Raw genomic sequence first — 16,429 nt, 5'->3', positions numbered from 1 at the left:
AGTGTGCAAGGAATAATTCTCAGTGTCAGTATTCAGCATCAGGAGAAGAAACAGAGTGATTAATGTAACCTGTTTCGAACACCTGAATGTGTCGAAATGAAATAAATTATCTCTGTCTCTTGTTCTTGACTCTGAAGAGAGGTTGGGGTGAATGTTGCAGGCCTTCCATGTGTACTTTCTCAGGAAACCTCACTGGGCTCCTAATGTGAAAATTTTCAATTAAACTCTTACTTTAAAAATCCCATAAGAAAAACTTCCTTTAAAATTAATCATTTTTCTGATTACCAGAGACTTTCATAAAATGCATTAAAAAAAAAAAGTCAAAGTATTTTGTTGAAGCTCACTACCTGAATTTGCTCTGAATTGATACCAAGGACAGAAAAATCCAAGGAATTTCTTTGCTAATGTTCCTACTGAACACTGAGAGCAATTTTATTGTAGAAATTGGCTGATTTTGATGCAACTTAATGAAACATACTTTTTGTCTGACAAAACAGAACATTCTTCTAGAAATGTAGACATCTGTAAGAAATTAATTTTCAAACTATAAAATCAAAATATATAGAACAATATATCATAGTGAGTCAAAATACATCTAGCTGTTTGGATGTGTAGCAAAACTCCATCCACTGTAATTCAATTTATTGCTTATAGTGTCATTTAAGCAGGGAAAGTTTTTGCAGTACTGAGGTAGCGCTTCCAGGCCTACATTAAAAACTAAGTATATAGAGATATATAGATATAGATTATAGATATAGATGTAGATATAGATATAGATACACATATGATTTCACAGAAATTCAACACAATGTTACTAACAGTATAAATCATTAAAAATGGCATAATTATACAGTACGTGTACAAGGATGGTCTTAAAATTCTATAGCACTATGAAACCTGATGGATCACAAAATACTTTAAAAATCCATCTGATTCCACCATATCAAAATCATGTTCTTGTTTTCAGTTTAGATGTGGAAACATAGACACTTGGGTATGAAAATTCCTAGGCACCAGTAAATCATATATCTCGCAGGTGTCATATTGGTTCATGCCTGTGTTGTTCTGAGAAGTCCTTGTAAGTCACATAATTTCCAAACCTTGCATTCACAATGCTTATATTTATGTATATGTGTCTAGGAATTCAGATGCAAACAGCCCATAAGGAATGAGAAGAGAAATATTAAAAATAGCAGAATATAATACACGATCTTTCCCACTTCTGAAATGCAGCCAGTTTTGGACAAAAGATCAACAACCTTTAGCACAGAAAATGGTTAACTGGGAATAACTAGTGACAATGGAGTACAGGAAGAGAATAATACTATTTCTAATTAAAACTGCAAGGAGCATTAAAGAAAGCAGACTGTAATTAACGAAGTTAGCATTTGGCAAGGACACTGGGGTTAACATTCTTCCTTTTGTGTAAAGTGTCATGGGATCTTCAATGCCTGTGTGCAAAGACTGAAACATAAGCATTTCCATTCATGGGGCTCAGTCCTGAAAGATACTCAACTTAGGAGCTTACACCAATTATAAAAGCAAACTTCAGCTGGACCACCTGAATGAACACACCTCACAGGCGCCTGTGATCTGCGCTTGCCGACAGCGTCCAAGGGGAGAACTTGACCTGGCCAAGGAGGTCTCATTGAGAGAAGATTTTTATGTTCAATACTTGGGTCGGAATTGCTGTGCCGGCAGGATTGTGCAGCAAATGCTAAGGGTTTATTAACAGCATGGATGACTAGCAGTGGAGAGCTGTGATCACAATTTGCACTCTCCAATACCACATTGGGGGGTTTATAAAGGAAAACATAACTTGAAAGACATTGCCTTATGAAAGGAAATTATGTGGTGTTCCAAATCTTACAGCATGATAGCTGTTGGTAAATATCATGTAATTTTAAGGAAGACATAAACCAATGGCATTTCTGTATCATCCAAGAGAGGGATTCTGAATGCAGTAATAAAATGTATAAATACAGGTTGTCTGTCCCTATTCACCTGTAGTCCATAAACAGGTCTAAGTCACAACAGTGTTCGCTTGAATGATCACATATTATTTAAGTATTTTTCCATTTAGGCTAATCTTAGCATGATGTGTTTGCCTTACAGTAACATTCAAGCCTGTAAGGATCATGATTGTATCATAATCAGTGTTGCACAGCTAGAAAATAACAGCCCAACTCTTCTCCAAAATCAGATAGAATTTTCTTAATTTAAGAATTCTGCTGAAAATGGTAATGCCCAGTCTGGACTGGAAAGCATTTCCTGGACATTGATTTCGTTTAACATATCATTACATAATCTAACTGGTTCATGAAACAATAATGCTCTGTCTAAAATCAATTAGGTTTCACATCCCAAATATTTTTACTTGGAATATTTTTATTGCAAATATTTTGATTGCAAATCATTGTCAAAAAGCTTATCATTTTTTTCCATTTGTAGACAAATTTTTTTTGTGTGTTCCTTTAATGCATATGTCACTGTTTAACACCCAGCTGACTACTGGGAGTGAACATAGCTCCCTTAAGCCTTTGCTTTGCTGAACTGGACAGGCCGTGATTCTTTTGAGAGACTTCCCTAACAATGGTATGTCCTAACAATAGCCTCTCTGTACCTTTTGTGCTTTGAATTAGTTTTTCTGAAGATTGGACACCTTTTTTACCTATAACATTCAAGGAGTTTTGTGCCCAGTGAATCCCACACTGGATATTTTCTCATGTCTCTTGGACATCAGTCTCATGATGGATACGAAGATCATATTTATCTCCTTTATGCAGTCTCATCATTTTGATGTCTTATAGTTATCCTCTGAGCAACTAATGTAACCAGATCTTTTTCTGTCATCTCCAGTTAATGAGTTCTCAGCTTACTGCAGACATTCCTGTTATTAGTATTTAAATGAATGACCTTCCACTCAATACTATTACATTCCTTCCATTTAGACCATTCTGTCATCACAGTCATATAATTCTTCCTCTATGATATCCTCATCCTTCTTTGTATTGGCAATACTTTTAAATTTTGCTACCTCAGTAAATTTCATCAGCATAAATGTATTTTTTGTACCAAGATCACTAATGAAAATATTAAGTAAACTGAGATCAATGATTAGTTATTGGTGTACTTCATTATTATATTTTAATTTTAAATAAAAAAGCCCTTATTGTCTCTTTAGCTTGCTCCTTAGCCTGAAAGGAATTCTGTTCAGTTACTTTCTGAATAACCTGTACTACATTTTACTAAAATGTGTTCATACACAAGGTTGTCACCAGCAAACCTTGGACATGCAGGACTAGCCAAAAAAGATTAATTCCAGTAGGAAACAGCTCTCCATACACCCAAAGGACGTCACTACTCAAGGATGATGGAGGGCTTTTTTATCTTTAAAAAGCAGACATCTGACATGTCCTAGTTTTCTAAAATGTCTAAACCCTAGGGTATCAAGAGCTCTTCATTAAAGGTATCTGGACTGTCCTGACAAGTCAAAACAGTTCATCAGCTAGGCTCCTTGAGGAACCTGTAAGCAGACAACAGGATAGACTGTCCTGTTATCCAGCTACCATTTCTTACACAGTCACACTCACAAGCCTAAGTGTGATTAGAAAGGTCAAGATGTCCCCAGAGAAGACAGAGGTCAGGACCAGACTGCCTCTACCACACATCTTCATTCTGCCTAGATCAGAAGTGCTGATGAAAAGAGGCAAGTGGGAAACATGTTGCAGCAACTTCCTTTGTTACTCTTTTTTCCAGGGTTAATAACTGCAGACAAACAACCCACCAAGAGTGCCTGTTTCCTGCAGTAACAATGTATAGCATGTTTCCACAGCAGCTGCTGTGTGGTACAGACCATTCTGAGGATCGTTGACCCTATTACACAAGGTCAGATTGCCTGTACTGCACCTGGGACTCGGCAAACTTAACAGGGGACCGCAACACATGTGGCTTCACTTGTCACAAGAAGAGAGAGATTAGGTGGCTGCCTAACCTGAAAAGTTGAGTACTGCATCTGCAAGAGAAAACTTCTTTTGGTTCTTGGTAAATTGGTACTTGCTCAGACTGCGTCTAAAACGAAAGTTTAGTGCAATATTTTATCATTTCCCACCCCTAAATATACCTCACCTAAATCATGTTTTCACAAGCTTAATTGATACCAACACTTCAAAGAACAAGGAACAAGTTTTTTGCAAAACGAGGCTACTTCTTCTTAGCCACAAAAAATTTTGACACCCATCTATTTCAATGTGTTTCTTGCTTATTCATTTTAACTAGAGGAAAGAAAAAAAAAATAAAAAGAAGAAAAAAAAAAAAAAAGCAAATGTAGGAATTTAGCAAAATGTGTATATTTTTATCCTATATATGCATCCAAAATGCATAAATCTCAATATGGAATTGTGCCCACAGTTCATTTTACATATTTGGTTTTGTGTTACTGGGGTGCCAAACATAAAAACATAGTTAATTGCTTGTCATGCCTTTACAATTTATTAGTGACAAGTAACCAAAACTCCTTTCTATCTTTCAAGTTCACAGATTGACATCAAAATGTGCACTGAATTTGACCAAATAGTGAGTTGATACATAAATGTACATTAACACATCTTAACAAACCAATTTCTTATATAACAATACCTGGTATAATGAGTGTTTGCAGGTTTAGGCAAGGGTAAAACTGAGGCAGTTCTTGTATCTTCAGTGTGTGTTTTAATAAACTGTGAGTTTTCATCTTTTCAGATTTATTGCCAAGGATGGATTATCTTGTCAATACAAGTACTGCACTTGAAAGACTAGAGTTCAGCTTTCTTTTTCAATTGCTGTGCTGCTTGAAGAAAGTTGAACATAAGCCATGTTATCCTTTTTATTTGCACTATAAATTGCCAAAGAAGTTGTAGTATACTGATATCAGAATCTAGAAGACCCCGTTTACAGCTAAATTTTTTTCAGTCTTTTTGTAATTGCAATACAAAATACTTATATTTGAGTACATAAGGTCTTCAGCAATAATGATTCAAAAATGTTCCAGTTTCTCTTTTTATTATGTGAAGAGACTAGCAGGAAATACTATCCTTCCCAGATTTGTTTTCATCTGAATAAATTGTATCTCCTTCTATATTTATCTTTAACATGTTTCATAATTACACAATCCCCAACCAGGGACTTAATGTTCAGATATATTATATCAGATATAATATATTATGCATGAAAACTGGTTCATTTTTTATCATCCAATAATGATCATCAAGATGGTTCATTATTCATCAGAGAAAAATGAACTCTCTTCATATTCCAGTCATAGTACATTTCTGCCCTGATCATATACATCGAAGTCCATTTTCTAGATAAATGTCTGATCAAATCTGACCAAGCAAAGGAATTTTCTGGAGAATCAACCCTTTGCAAGATGTATATGGTCTTTCAATTACCACCTTTTAATTGTATATTTTTAGCTATTTTTGTCTTTTCTGGTCATAAAATTAACAGACACAGTCCAGAAGTGAAGTGATGCTCTGATAATGTCATCATCCAACTTGCAGCTGGAAGTCAAGTCATGAGAGTACTGTCCACTAAACCCCAGCTTCTGAAAACCAAGGATGCCAATTAAATGAAAGATCTTTTAGCTATTTTACTATTATTTCACAAGTAAAACCAGCTGATGAACTAATTCCTGGTTCCACCTTACTTCAGTTTTGTTGGATAGAGTGTGTAAATACAAAAATCAAATCATTTAAATTCTTCCTCTAAAAATAAGGACCAAATGTCAGCACAAAAAAAGTGGGAAAATTGAGGGTAAGGGAGAAGTGAAAAACATATTTATTTATATAATATACTCTATATATTACATGCTTTATATTATGACCTCTGAGATGTCATCTAACACCTAAGTCTCTGAATTTATATTACAGTAAGGTCTCAGTGTTCTAGTGTGTTCACATGCCTATACCATGAAAAATCCATTTTGGTTGAAAATCCTTTCTGTAGTGTTTGATTTCAGATAAATTAAAAAATGCATATTTCAGGTGTAAATATAAATATGCATAAATGTAAATTTAAATATAATGTCAATAGTCAGCTACTTCATAAGCTACTTTAGACTTACATTAAAGGTCATTGAAGGCCTAGGCTGATGGAAAAGGAAATGCTAAGATAGTCAGTTGTACTTCCAGAAGTTTATTTATCAAAATGTACTTCATGAAATCTTTGTTTTCCACCAGCTAGTTTTGTCTTGCAGTAAAAAGATTGACTGCTCCTGGAGAGCCAAGTGGCCACTGTTGTTGTCTCTGAGCTCACAAGTCTTTTATTCAACCTGTGTAAATGCCACTCATGGAAATTCGTAAATATTCTCTCCAGAAGGCATCATAACCTGTATGCTGCAGACAGCAGTGAGATTAATATAATCTTCTTTATGGCTTGTCACATCCTAAGGACTTCAAGTCCTTCATTGCTGTATACAGACAACAACACAAGATGCAGCAGAGGCTTTGGGATAAAACAGAATCTTCTTGGTGGCCCCAGACAGCAGGAATTTGCTAGCAGATCCTGCTGCACAGGGGCTTGGAATTAACAAGGAATGAGTATTGGGAGAATTAGAAACCTGTTTTAACTGTCCTTTTCTCTTATTATTGTTAAACAAATGTTTAGGTCTGAGATAAAGACCATGTTTGTAAAAGGCACTTGCATACAAACAACTCTATATTTTTTAATAATACTTTCATTTCTGTCATTTACCTTTTAGAAAGAGAAAACTAGAGAAGAAAAAAGAAAATTTACCTTTGTCTCTAGCATGCTAACAGACTAATGTCTACTAATCCTTCTCTATTTTTGGGGTAGAAATCTCTGGCTAAATGTAAACCAAAAGACTCAGTCTTCATGCAACAGTAGTAAAATTTCCATAACTCTGAAAGAGAGCTGAGCTTTTTGGTCATTTTGCACAGCTTTTGAATGCTGCAGCTATGTAAGAGTAGACCACAGTACTTCTCCTGACCCAAAGTAATGCATGCTCTGTTCTATGAAGACCTTTTCTACAGCATGAGGTAAATTGTGCCGGCAAGAGGGCTGTACACTGCCCAATTCCACCTCAAACTAATAAATTTTGTGAACTAGCAAAAGGAGACCTTCATCTGACATTTGTATGACATTCAAAACAGCAGTGGCAGTGAAAACAAAAGATACTTCCAGCTGCAGGAAACAAGCTTGAGGAGTTCTGGATTTCTGCTTTTCATAGGTTTTTTTGCAACTGAAGCAACTGAAAGACATAGTTTCCTGCCTAACACTTTTATAGTATTGAAGTAGAGACAAGGAAAATATTTGCTCACCAGTTTTATTTTTGAGGCGTCTATTATTTCTTCAATAGCTACTGACTGCTCCTTCTCCTTAATATTTCTTTTTTCTTAAACTTGTAAATGACACCAGAGAGTGCTAGACAGAGGTTTATACACTTAGATGAACTTTGATTCTTCCTTGGACTTTAAGACTAATCTAGTGTAGAATGTGATTGACAAAGCATTTTCATTGATGTTATGCAGCCTTTTCAAGTTAGCCAACCTAAGCAAATGAGGTTGTTAATGTTTACTCTGGCCCCTTCTTTAAAATGGTTTTGAACTTTAGCAGATTTCATCAACTTATAAGGGTTGCCAAATTACATCAGTATTCACTAAATAAAAAAAATACTCATGATTATGCAGAAGGGGGCTGCCTAGATCAGCAATGCTATATGCACCTCTAATGGAAAGCTGGTTTACTTCATGACTGGGTAATTGCAGCCCTGATTGAATAACATTCTTTGGAGCATGCCTACTTGAATTTCTTCCTTCTCTATGATTTCTGAGAATGGGACAGACAGCAGCTTTTGCAACCCATCCAGATGGTCACCATCAATATTTGACAAATAATTAGTACAAAACCAAATTATTAATGTCATGATAATAAACTGTGACCTCAAAAACCTTGTAATGGCAGTGAGATTTTGCAGACAGAGTGAACTATGCTTTTACTAATAGTGTCTCCCTAAAATCAAATGCAGAGTAACAGATTTGATCAGAGCTTTATACCAGCTGTAGTTAATAGAATCATAAAAATTAAAGAAGGAAAACATCTATCTGTCTTGTCCTGATCTAACTTCTACTCTGTACCTGTACAACATGAGATTTTTCCCAAATGTCAAAGGAGCAAGCCAAATACAAGCAAGTCATGCAGCAACTGAGGATTTTCTCCACAAGCTCTTTGCCTGCAAGAGTGGCAGAAGTGAAGCAATCCCACTGGCTTGACTCCCAAACAGATTAGAAATAGACAGGGGCTCCCAGTCTTGGAAAAATATTGAACTATGAGTATATGAAAGGAAGTCATGAAAGTGAAGCAGTGAAGCCTCGGAAGATCTCTGAAGAGGTGACCTTCAAGACATCACCTTTACAGAGTATTTCCACCTTTCCCCTGCCCAGCTGTTTCCTCAGCTCACAGCTGGCACAACCCCTGAGTTCCAGCATGCCCAGGTGCTTTGACTTCCCTTCTCTGGTTGTGGTTTAATTCTTCTTTTCTCAACATTTTTGCTGCTAAGGTCATTCAAGGGGATAGTTAAAGAAAACATTTCTCAAATATTACAAATAAATCATAGTATCATAGAATGTTACTGGGTTGGTATGGACTTCAAGATCATATAATCCCAACCCTTCCTGCCATGGGCACGGACACCTCCCATCAAACCAAGTTGCTCGAGCTAGCCTTGAAAACTGCCAGGATTCACAACTTCCCTGTGCAACCTGTTCCAGTGTTTCACCACAGTCACATTAAAGAATTTCTTCCTACATCAGCACGGATTTTTTTTTTTCTTGGCTTTATTTGGTATTACACATGGGAAAAAAAGTTGATGAAAAGGTTTTCCATGAAGAAGCTTTCAGTTTTCTTCCAAGCAATCTGAAAGGAACTGCTCCATTTAGTTTAGTCATTCAGTATTGACTACTTCAGCAACATGGAGCTGAACTGATTCAACATAACAGCAGCTGGGTCTCTCCTGGTGACTTTTTGAAATCCAATTTCATGGTAATGCTCTGCCTGAAGCATTGCACTGCAACTACTTCTTAGTTCTCATTGCCATCTAACAGCTAAAGAGCCTCTCTCCCCAGGCTTCCTCAAAAATAGTGCTGAAAGCTCATGTTTTCTTGTGCACCAGAAAAAAAGGCAACTTAGAATCCTTGAAAATGTTCACAAGATTAAATTATTTTTCTTGCTCATTCCACCCAGGTCTGTGCAAGAGATATTGCTATTGCAGAACATTAATTTCCTCCCACTTCATTCTCATTCCAAGCCAGTCAATCCTCCTAATGCTTTTGACTCAAGTTTTATTGGACTGCATGTCAAATAGAGAGCATTATCCCAGTTGTATAATGACTATTTGACTGCAACAGTTATTTCTGAATGAAAGTACTGGTGAATTGCCAACTGTTTTCATATGGATCTCCATTGTCATTGCTAGATTACCAGGTTTACTGGTGAGTCTAGGGCTGTATTTGTATGTTATCAAAACAAAACAAGATTTAGTACAAAGAAGTGATTCACAAGGTCACACGCTGTTAAATCACACCCTGAAAAGCACAGAGATCCTATTTTGTAACTCTGGTCATTGCTCTCATCTCTGTGATTAATGCTGTCCACATCGGCTTTAATGTTTCTTAAATTTCTCTCTTTGCTGATACTATAAGCAATGTAGAGCTGAGCTTTTTACTGCCCACCCTAAACTATTAGTGGTGGTGTAATATACGTTTTGTATTAACAGACCTAAACATCTATACTTCCTGCGTTCTGAACATTTGGAAGTACTAATATACTTCAAATTCACTTCAGAAAGTTAAATAGACTGCAAGAATTTTGAATAAGAATGAACTTCTGATAAAAATGAAAAGTATTTACCTCTCAAATATCTGTCACCATATCTGACCTACATGACAGTAGTTCACTTCTAAAACTCACTCATATATTGTTTCATTTTTTTTAATGATTCTTATACGGTCGGGAACAAACCTGTTGCTCCTAATATGATACTCAGAGAAAAAATATTTTCTTATAATAAATAAATACTCTGCTGTCTGTTAAAAAAATGTCATAAAACTAAATTATTACAACAGGGAAAAATTACTTTAGATTGGTGCCATCTTCAAGGGTCTTTTTTTTTATTAAATCTTACTTTCTCCATAATGAACAAACAGTTGTCATTAAATGGTAGTTCATAAGAATAGTTATTATTTTATTTCAGTTATGCTTTATGAACAAAAGATATAATTTGGTTTGCAAATTCTTTCAGAAGAATCAAGACCTCCTGCATGTAGGGAGGACCTAGTCCCTAAATTTTAACTGAAGTTCTAAAAAATTTTTTTAAAAAGTAGGTTTCTGCCATTAGGGTACTCTGAAGAGTAATAGAAACACAGCCAGAAAATTCCCTAGTTTGAGCAATTCTTGACTGACCACCCAAAACCAGACAGTTTCATGAAATTATAAATTTGGATCCAAACACAATAAAAGCCAGATAATCCACTTCTCAGAAGCTGTAATTATTTTAATGAGAGATGGAGGAATGCTTTTATTTTCACTTCTCTGATTCTACTAATACATAACCGTAATTCATTAATTCAGGGTCAGACAATGAGCCTTTGAGCAATTATTCACATGAGTGGTCTCACAGAACTCAATGTCTTCATTTAATGTGCCATTAAAATGGTACATGGGTGCATTAACTAAAGCAAATATTAGTTCACTGCAACAAGCAACAGGTTGCACCATAAAAAGTGAAAAGGATGCTCAGCCACTCTCCATTGTGAAGACTGAGGATCAAGACTGTGAAAATGGGATCATGAATTTGTTTTTTTCAAGAAAAGATTTCACTGAAAAAACACCTGAGCCTTTTACCACATTCTGAAAAGTCAGTTCTTTTCAGAATTTCAGAGGCTACTCTGCACAATTTGCAAAATCAAGACAATCTCAAGTAAGGAAATCTAAGAAGAAATTCTAGAAATATTTGGACATTATGCTGGAGATTTTTAAAGAGAAAGCAAATGAAAAATCAGCCAGGTACAGAAGCAACTCAATCTCACCTGTAATCTCAGTTATTCTATGTTTGTGTCAGCCACCACAGCAAGGCACCTTGTGCAGATGTCAGAGCTGCTGTGGGTCCTTGCTGAAGAACAGCACAAACCCAGCACATCTTCTCTGGCAAATCAGATGTTCTCTCAATCTTGATCATGCCTCCTAGTCCAATACTCTTGTAATGCGTGCATGTTTGGCTCAGATAAAGAAATTTCATTATGTTTAATGTGATAATGAAAAACTGGATATAAAAATACTATTTTCTGCCTGCATCTCTATCTTTCTCTATCGCACAGCTTCTGACCAAAATTTTGCTGGCAGATTTAGTATGTTACCTGAAAGATGTCATAAAACCAAGTGTAATGAGCTAAATTCCTGAAATCATTTCCATATGCCTAACTCTTTTGTATATTTTTAAATTACACAATGCTAAAAGAGAAAACAGAAGAAGCAGTGACACTGCTCAATTTCCTACACTGAGGCAGTTTGCACGCCTTGTTGAAGTTTGACTTTATTTTGCCACAGTACTGAACAGAGAGATTTGGAAATGCATGTTACTCCCTGGCTTACCTAGCAGCCTGTTGATTTCTTCAGCAGAAATGAAAATCCAAATATTATTACTTGTCCTAGAGGCACATCAAGAGTCCCAAATCTTTGCAAGTACAATACCATCAAGGTCTAAAAGGCATTGCATATTTCCTTCCTCATCAAGAGCAGGGTATTCAATAAATTTCAGAGACAAATGTCCTTCAAGGCTGAAGATAAAGGCTAATGAATCTGGAATTAGCATAGATTAACATCATGCAGTTTTAAAAGGTTTTGAGGGAGTATGACTTCCACCCAAACCCCAGAATCCATACCTCTCATCACCATGCCATGCTGTCATACCTGAAATTATCCTCCTCTGCCTCACATTAATTTGAGCCAAAATATTAATTCACTCCCCAGGGACCATGTCTTTGCTATATTCTGTACTGAGATATATGTAAATGAGTCCATCTGCATTAGTTCTCTAGCTATCATGCAAATATCAGGTGTTCAAGGAAATGTTAGTTGGCATTAATGCTGGACTGTAGAGTGGGCAACATAGGAGAGTAGAAATCCTGGCTCCTGAGGTATTTTTGGAGCCAGTGAAGTTCTGTAAGTCAGAAAAAGATGTTCCTCCAGAGGGCAATAAAGAGCAAGCACCTGACTGTATTCTGAGGTGCACTTGGAAGATTGTCAAAGCCTGTGAAAATCCTTCTGCCTTCATCAGGGTGAAGTTCCCCTTTATCAGTGTACAGTTTACAGCCCTGAGGACAAGCAGTTCTGGACATAAGTTAGGGTAGAGAGGACAGCACACATCCTTCTGTAAAGTGCATAACAGTTGCTGACATGTATTATTTTCATAAATAATAACAGTCTATGTGTTGTTGTGTCCAGAAAAGTTCCATCCTTCCTCTTCAATTATGTAACATATACGGAAATATAAATAGCCTTTGTTAGTCCTCTCACATGTATTCACAAAGAGACATCATAAAACTGAAGTTTGTTACATTGATTCTTGAGAAGAAATCACATTCCTCTCATTTGTCCTTGAAATTATTAAACTACATGAAACTTGTCTGTATGGAAGTCCAGAATTAGAGCCTTCTTTCAGGACAAGACACTGGAGAAACCACTCTACCATAGAAACTATTTCATGGGGAAGTTTTGGCGATTTTCTAGTTGAAGTAGAAGGATCTTTAAGCAAGGCTTTAAAAGGCCTTTTGGGGTCCAGAGACTTTTTATCCTTATTATTTTTATCTCTGCACATAAATTAGTAACTCAAATGGATTGTGCACCAGACATTTTGCTGGGCTAGAACCCCGAATACCATTCAGACCACTTAAAAAACTGTGTCTCATCACAGTGGTGCCCTTTTCTGTAATATTTATTGACAAAAAGGCAATCAACTGAAGAAAAAGGAGAACAGTCCACTGATACTATTACTTAGTCTCTGAACTGTGATGTGCTTGAATCATTCGAAGTTTTCTAGTATAAAAAGCAAGATGAAGTTCAACAAAATACTTACAGTTCTTTGCATTAGTAAAGGAGTTTCAGAACAACCTATCCCTTCATCATTAAAATTTGATTCCATATTGATTATGTCTTCAATAACTTCTTCCATCTGATAAAATAATATTTTAAGACAAATCACTACAAATAATAATGGAAAAAAGTTACTTTTAAAATACAGAAGAATTAATCTTGAATATCTATTACTGCGATAAAAGTGAATTTCAGAAGTTTATATCTTAAAATTCAAACAATTCAAACATTTCTATACAATATTCACAGTTTTAAATTTTTTTGTGAAAGCAGTTGTGGTTTAGCAAGATACATCTTTCTCTTAAAAAGCAGCCCACACCCCTATTTTAACCCCTTACTGCAGCACAACGATCAGATGACAGGAGTGCATTGTTAAGCTGTAACTGTGGCCTGTCATCTTGATCAAATGTGTCATATCCACAATGCACTGCTGCATTGGTGCAGGAAAAATGAAAGGAGCCTGTGGTTCTGCAACGGTATGAATCATTCAAGGTTTGGGGTTACATGCTGCCCTCTTTGGCAGGTAGAGGTTTTTGTGTTTAGCAGTACACTGGATACTTTTCCAGACAGCCTTCTGGTCTCACTTTTGATTTAATCTGAGCCAAAACCTATCAAGGCAGATGGAATAGCTCAATAATTACTTGGGATGAAACAATTAATATTTTGAAGGCTTATAGATATATAGAGATTTGGACAAAGTACAACATGAGGTTTCAATTATAATTATGGTCTGATTCCATTCACAATATTATTTTGAGAGAGATCCCATGGATAAGCATGGCACTTTTACTCTGCTCTCTGCAGCTTGTGGGAGCTGAAGGAATTGCAGATGAACCTGTGCAACAAAAGTATCCAAATGATGCCTTGAGTTTTAGCTTTCATGTTTTTCAGATTCTGTGCTGCTTAGGGGTGTATTTCTGAGCCTCATATTAAGTGTTAGTCAGCTCTCTTCACAGAAAGAAGTCTATCTACTTCATAGAGTAGGTAGACAGAACAATCCTTTTCCAGATGCAGACCAAGGACAATGGCTACAAGTTTTCAGGCCTGAAAGCATAAACAGCAGTGGACTGAAGAGAGAAAACAAGAAGGATGGGACTTCATAACCTGAAGCTGTAATTGGATGATTAAACCCAGTATGAAAATGGACCAAAACTTATGAAAGTGTGAGACCTCATGACTGCTCATCCATTTTGTGACCATTTTGGGTCGATCTTGGGTGTAACCCTGGCCAGGCTCTTGTACTGCCCAAGGTGTACCCTTAGAGGCCTTTTAATAAATACGTACTTTATTCTCTTAGCTCTGTCAGGTCTCTGTTTCAGATCAACCTTCCCAAGGCATCAACACAGACATGGGACCTTTGAGTACAGACTTTTAGGCCACATCGCCCAGCACAGCTCATACACACATTCCTCTCCCTCTCAAAAATCAGAGGAGTACTGTGCCAGGAGTTGTGCCCAGACTTATCTGCAAAAGCACCATCAGGGCCAAAAGCATACCAAGAAATGCTGGCAATTAAGCAATATGAAGGAGTGCCATTTACTGCACCAACCTGGGTGTTGGCTCTATATTATTTATTAATATAACTATAGCCTACTCTCAACCACAGGGCACACCCACGTTAAGAAATTACACTGTGACAGTCAATCCCCCTGGCTCTGAGATGAGGTTATCCAAATCATTGCAAAGCTGTCAGGATCTTGCCAGTGCCAGCTATCACCCTCCCATTCTTCACCAGGCACCCTCTTGCCCACCAGGACAGAGAGTGGTCCAAGGGCAGGCTCCTGATAGACTCAAATGCCAGAGAACAGTTCCAGCATGCTGCACTTTGCCAGCATGGAGGTGGCCGCATAAATGTCCACAAAGGACTTTTAAAATAGCATTTTAAAGTAGCTCCAGTAATCCATAAACCTGCCTTAAAATGTCAGTTGTCAATGCAGAAGGAATGGAGAGGCCCCAGATGAACTCTTCAAGAAGTTTTATGGGCTCCCTCATATTTAGCTACGTAACATCCAAATGTTGAAATGAGTCATGATGTATTTGTAAGATTCTTCTGTTCTATTAAAGTCCAAGACATGATACAGCAGCTTCATTTCTTATTTCTGTAGGAATTCCCCTTTTACCTAATAAACAGTCTCTTTTGAAATCTATTGAAGTATTAAACACCATAATGACCTACATCTCACACTGGCTAAGAGTCTGATTTGTATTATAGCTGTACCTCTATTAAAATTGATGGTGGCACTAAAGTTAGCATAGCTTTGCCAATTTACTCAAGATAACCCATATAAAAATATAGCAGCTAACTGAAAAATGAATGAGTGATTTTTTCAGTTATATATTGAATGTAATCAGTATTCAACTTTTTTTATGCAGCTAGGTTAACACCTTTAGGTAGAAACAATTCCCATCTGAACAAAAGGATGCAACATATGATGCATATATATATATATAAAGATGCAACAGTACATTTTATCTGGCAGCAATCTAAAAGTTTGATCCTGCAGTAAGCTATTCACAGGCACACAAGGGAATAACCCACATAATTCAAAAGGAAGCAAGCACCATAACAAAAGGCCCCTTGAAAGTTAAGAAAGGCATGTCTTGCCTACTTCTAGTCCAAGGTGGGTCATGTACATTTGTCACCCTGATTTTTCGGCCTTCTCATGTTTTGCATTTCTACTGGAGCTTTCTCACATATTGTAATATAAACAAGGAGTGATGATTTGTAAATAATAAATTCCTTTCCAGGGCGAAGGACAAATTGATGGAATTTTAGATTGACCAGTGGGTCAGAGAGGTGTTAACCTCATCCCCAAATCCCTAATCAAATTCCGAAGACTATATAAGTCAAGATCTCAACAATAAACGTCCTTCTTTCTCATTTCACGACCTGACGGGTGAGGGTAGCTTTTCTGTGTCTGTCTAGCAGCATACATGTAACATTTTTGTGGAAGCAGACAAAGCCCAGTTCCCCTTTCCTTTACCCAGCTCTGCCCTACCGCATTTTCGTGCTCGCCCCCCAGGGCCAGCAGCTTGGTGACCGAGCTCTCTGGAGTGCCAGTGCTGCTCACGGGAGGCATGTGTCCGTTCCGGAGGATGGAGGTCACTCCCACAGGCTGGATTGTGTGGGAGTGGGACAGGGAGAGTGTCTGGCTGGACAGCTTGGTATCAAGGGTCAGGTACTGCTTCACCTGGTGCCTCTGGCTCTGCTGTATGTGGTATCTAGACTGATTTTCCAAGTGTGTTTGTACCTGGGAAGGAATGGAAATAATTGCTGAAGCTT

General features: G+C 37.0%; 1 protein-coding gene across 2 annotated transcripts in view; it reads right to left on the bottom strand.

Annotated features, from left to right (window-relative positions):
• TFEC (transcription factor EC) overlaps positions 1-16,394 on the bottom strand; it is a 37,221-nt gene extending 20,827 nt beyond the window's left edge. Inside the window, exons 1-2 of one of the 2 annotated variants that reach the window (XM_066318993.1) lie at positions 16,146-16,394; positions 13,130-13,225 (exon numbers count right to left, since the gene is read on the bottom strand). In XM_066318993.1, the coding sequence (XP_066175090.1) occupies positions 13,130-13,225; positions 16,146-16,226 (177 nt within the window). In that variant the 5' untranslated portion in view covers positions 16,227-16,394. The remainder of the gene's footprint in view (positions 1-13,129; positions 13,226-16,145) is intronic. The other variant, XM_066318994.1, reaches the window with a different exon arrangement.
• Positions 16,395-16,429: the final 35 nt, after the last annotated feature.

Source organism: Sylvia atricapilla, chromosome 5, assembly GCF_009819655.1.
Source record: "Sylvia atricapilla isolate bSylAtr1 chromosome 5, bSylAtr1.pri, whole genome shotgun sequence".
NCBI classification, from domain to species: domain Eukaryota; kingdom Metazoa; phylum Chordata; class Aves; order Passeriformes; family Sylviidae; genus Sylvia; species Sylvia atricapilla.
The sequence above is the reverse complement of the archived record's forward strand: the minus strand, read 5'-3'. Positions and strand labels throughout refer to the sequence as shown.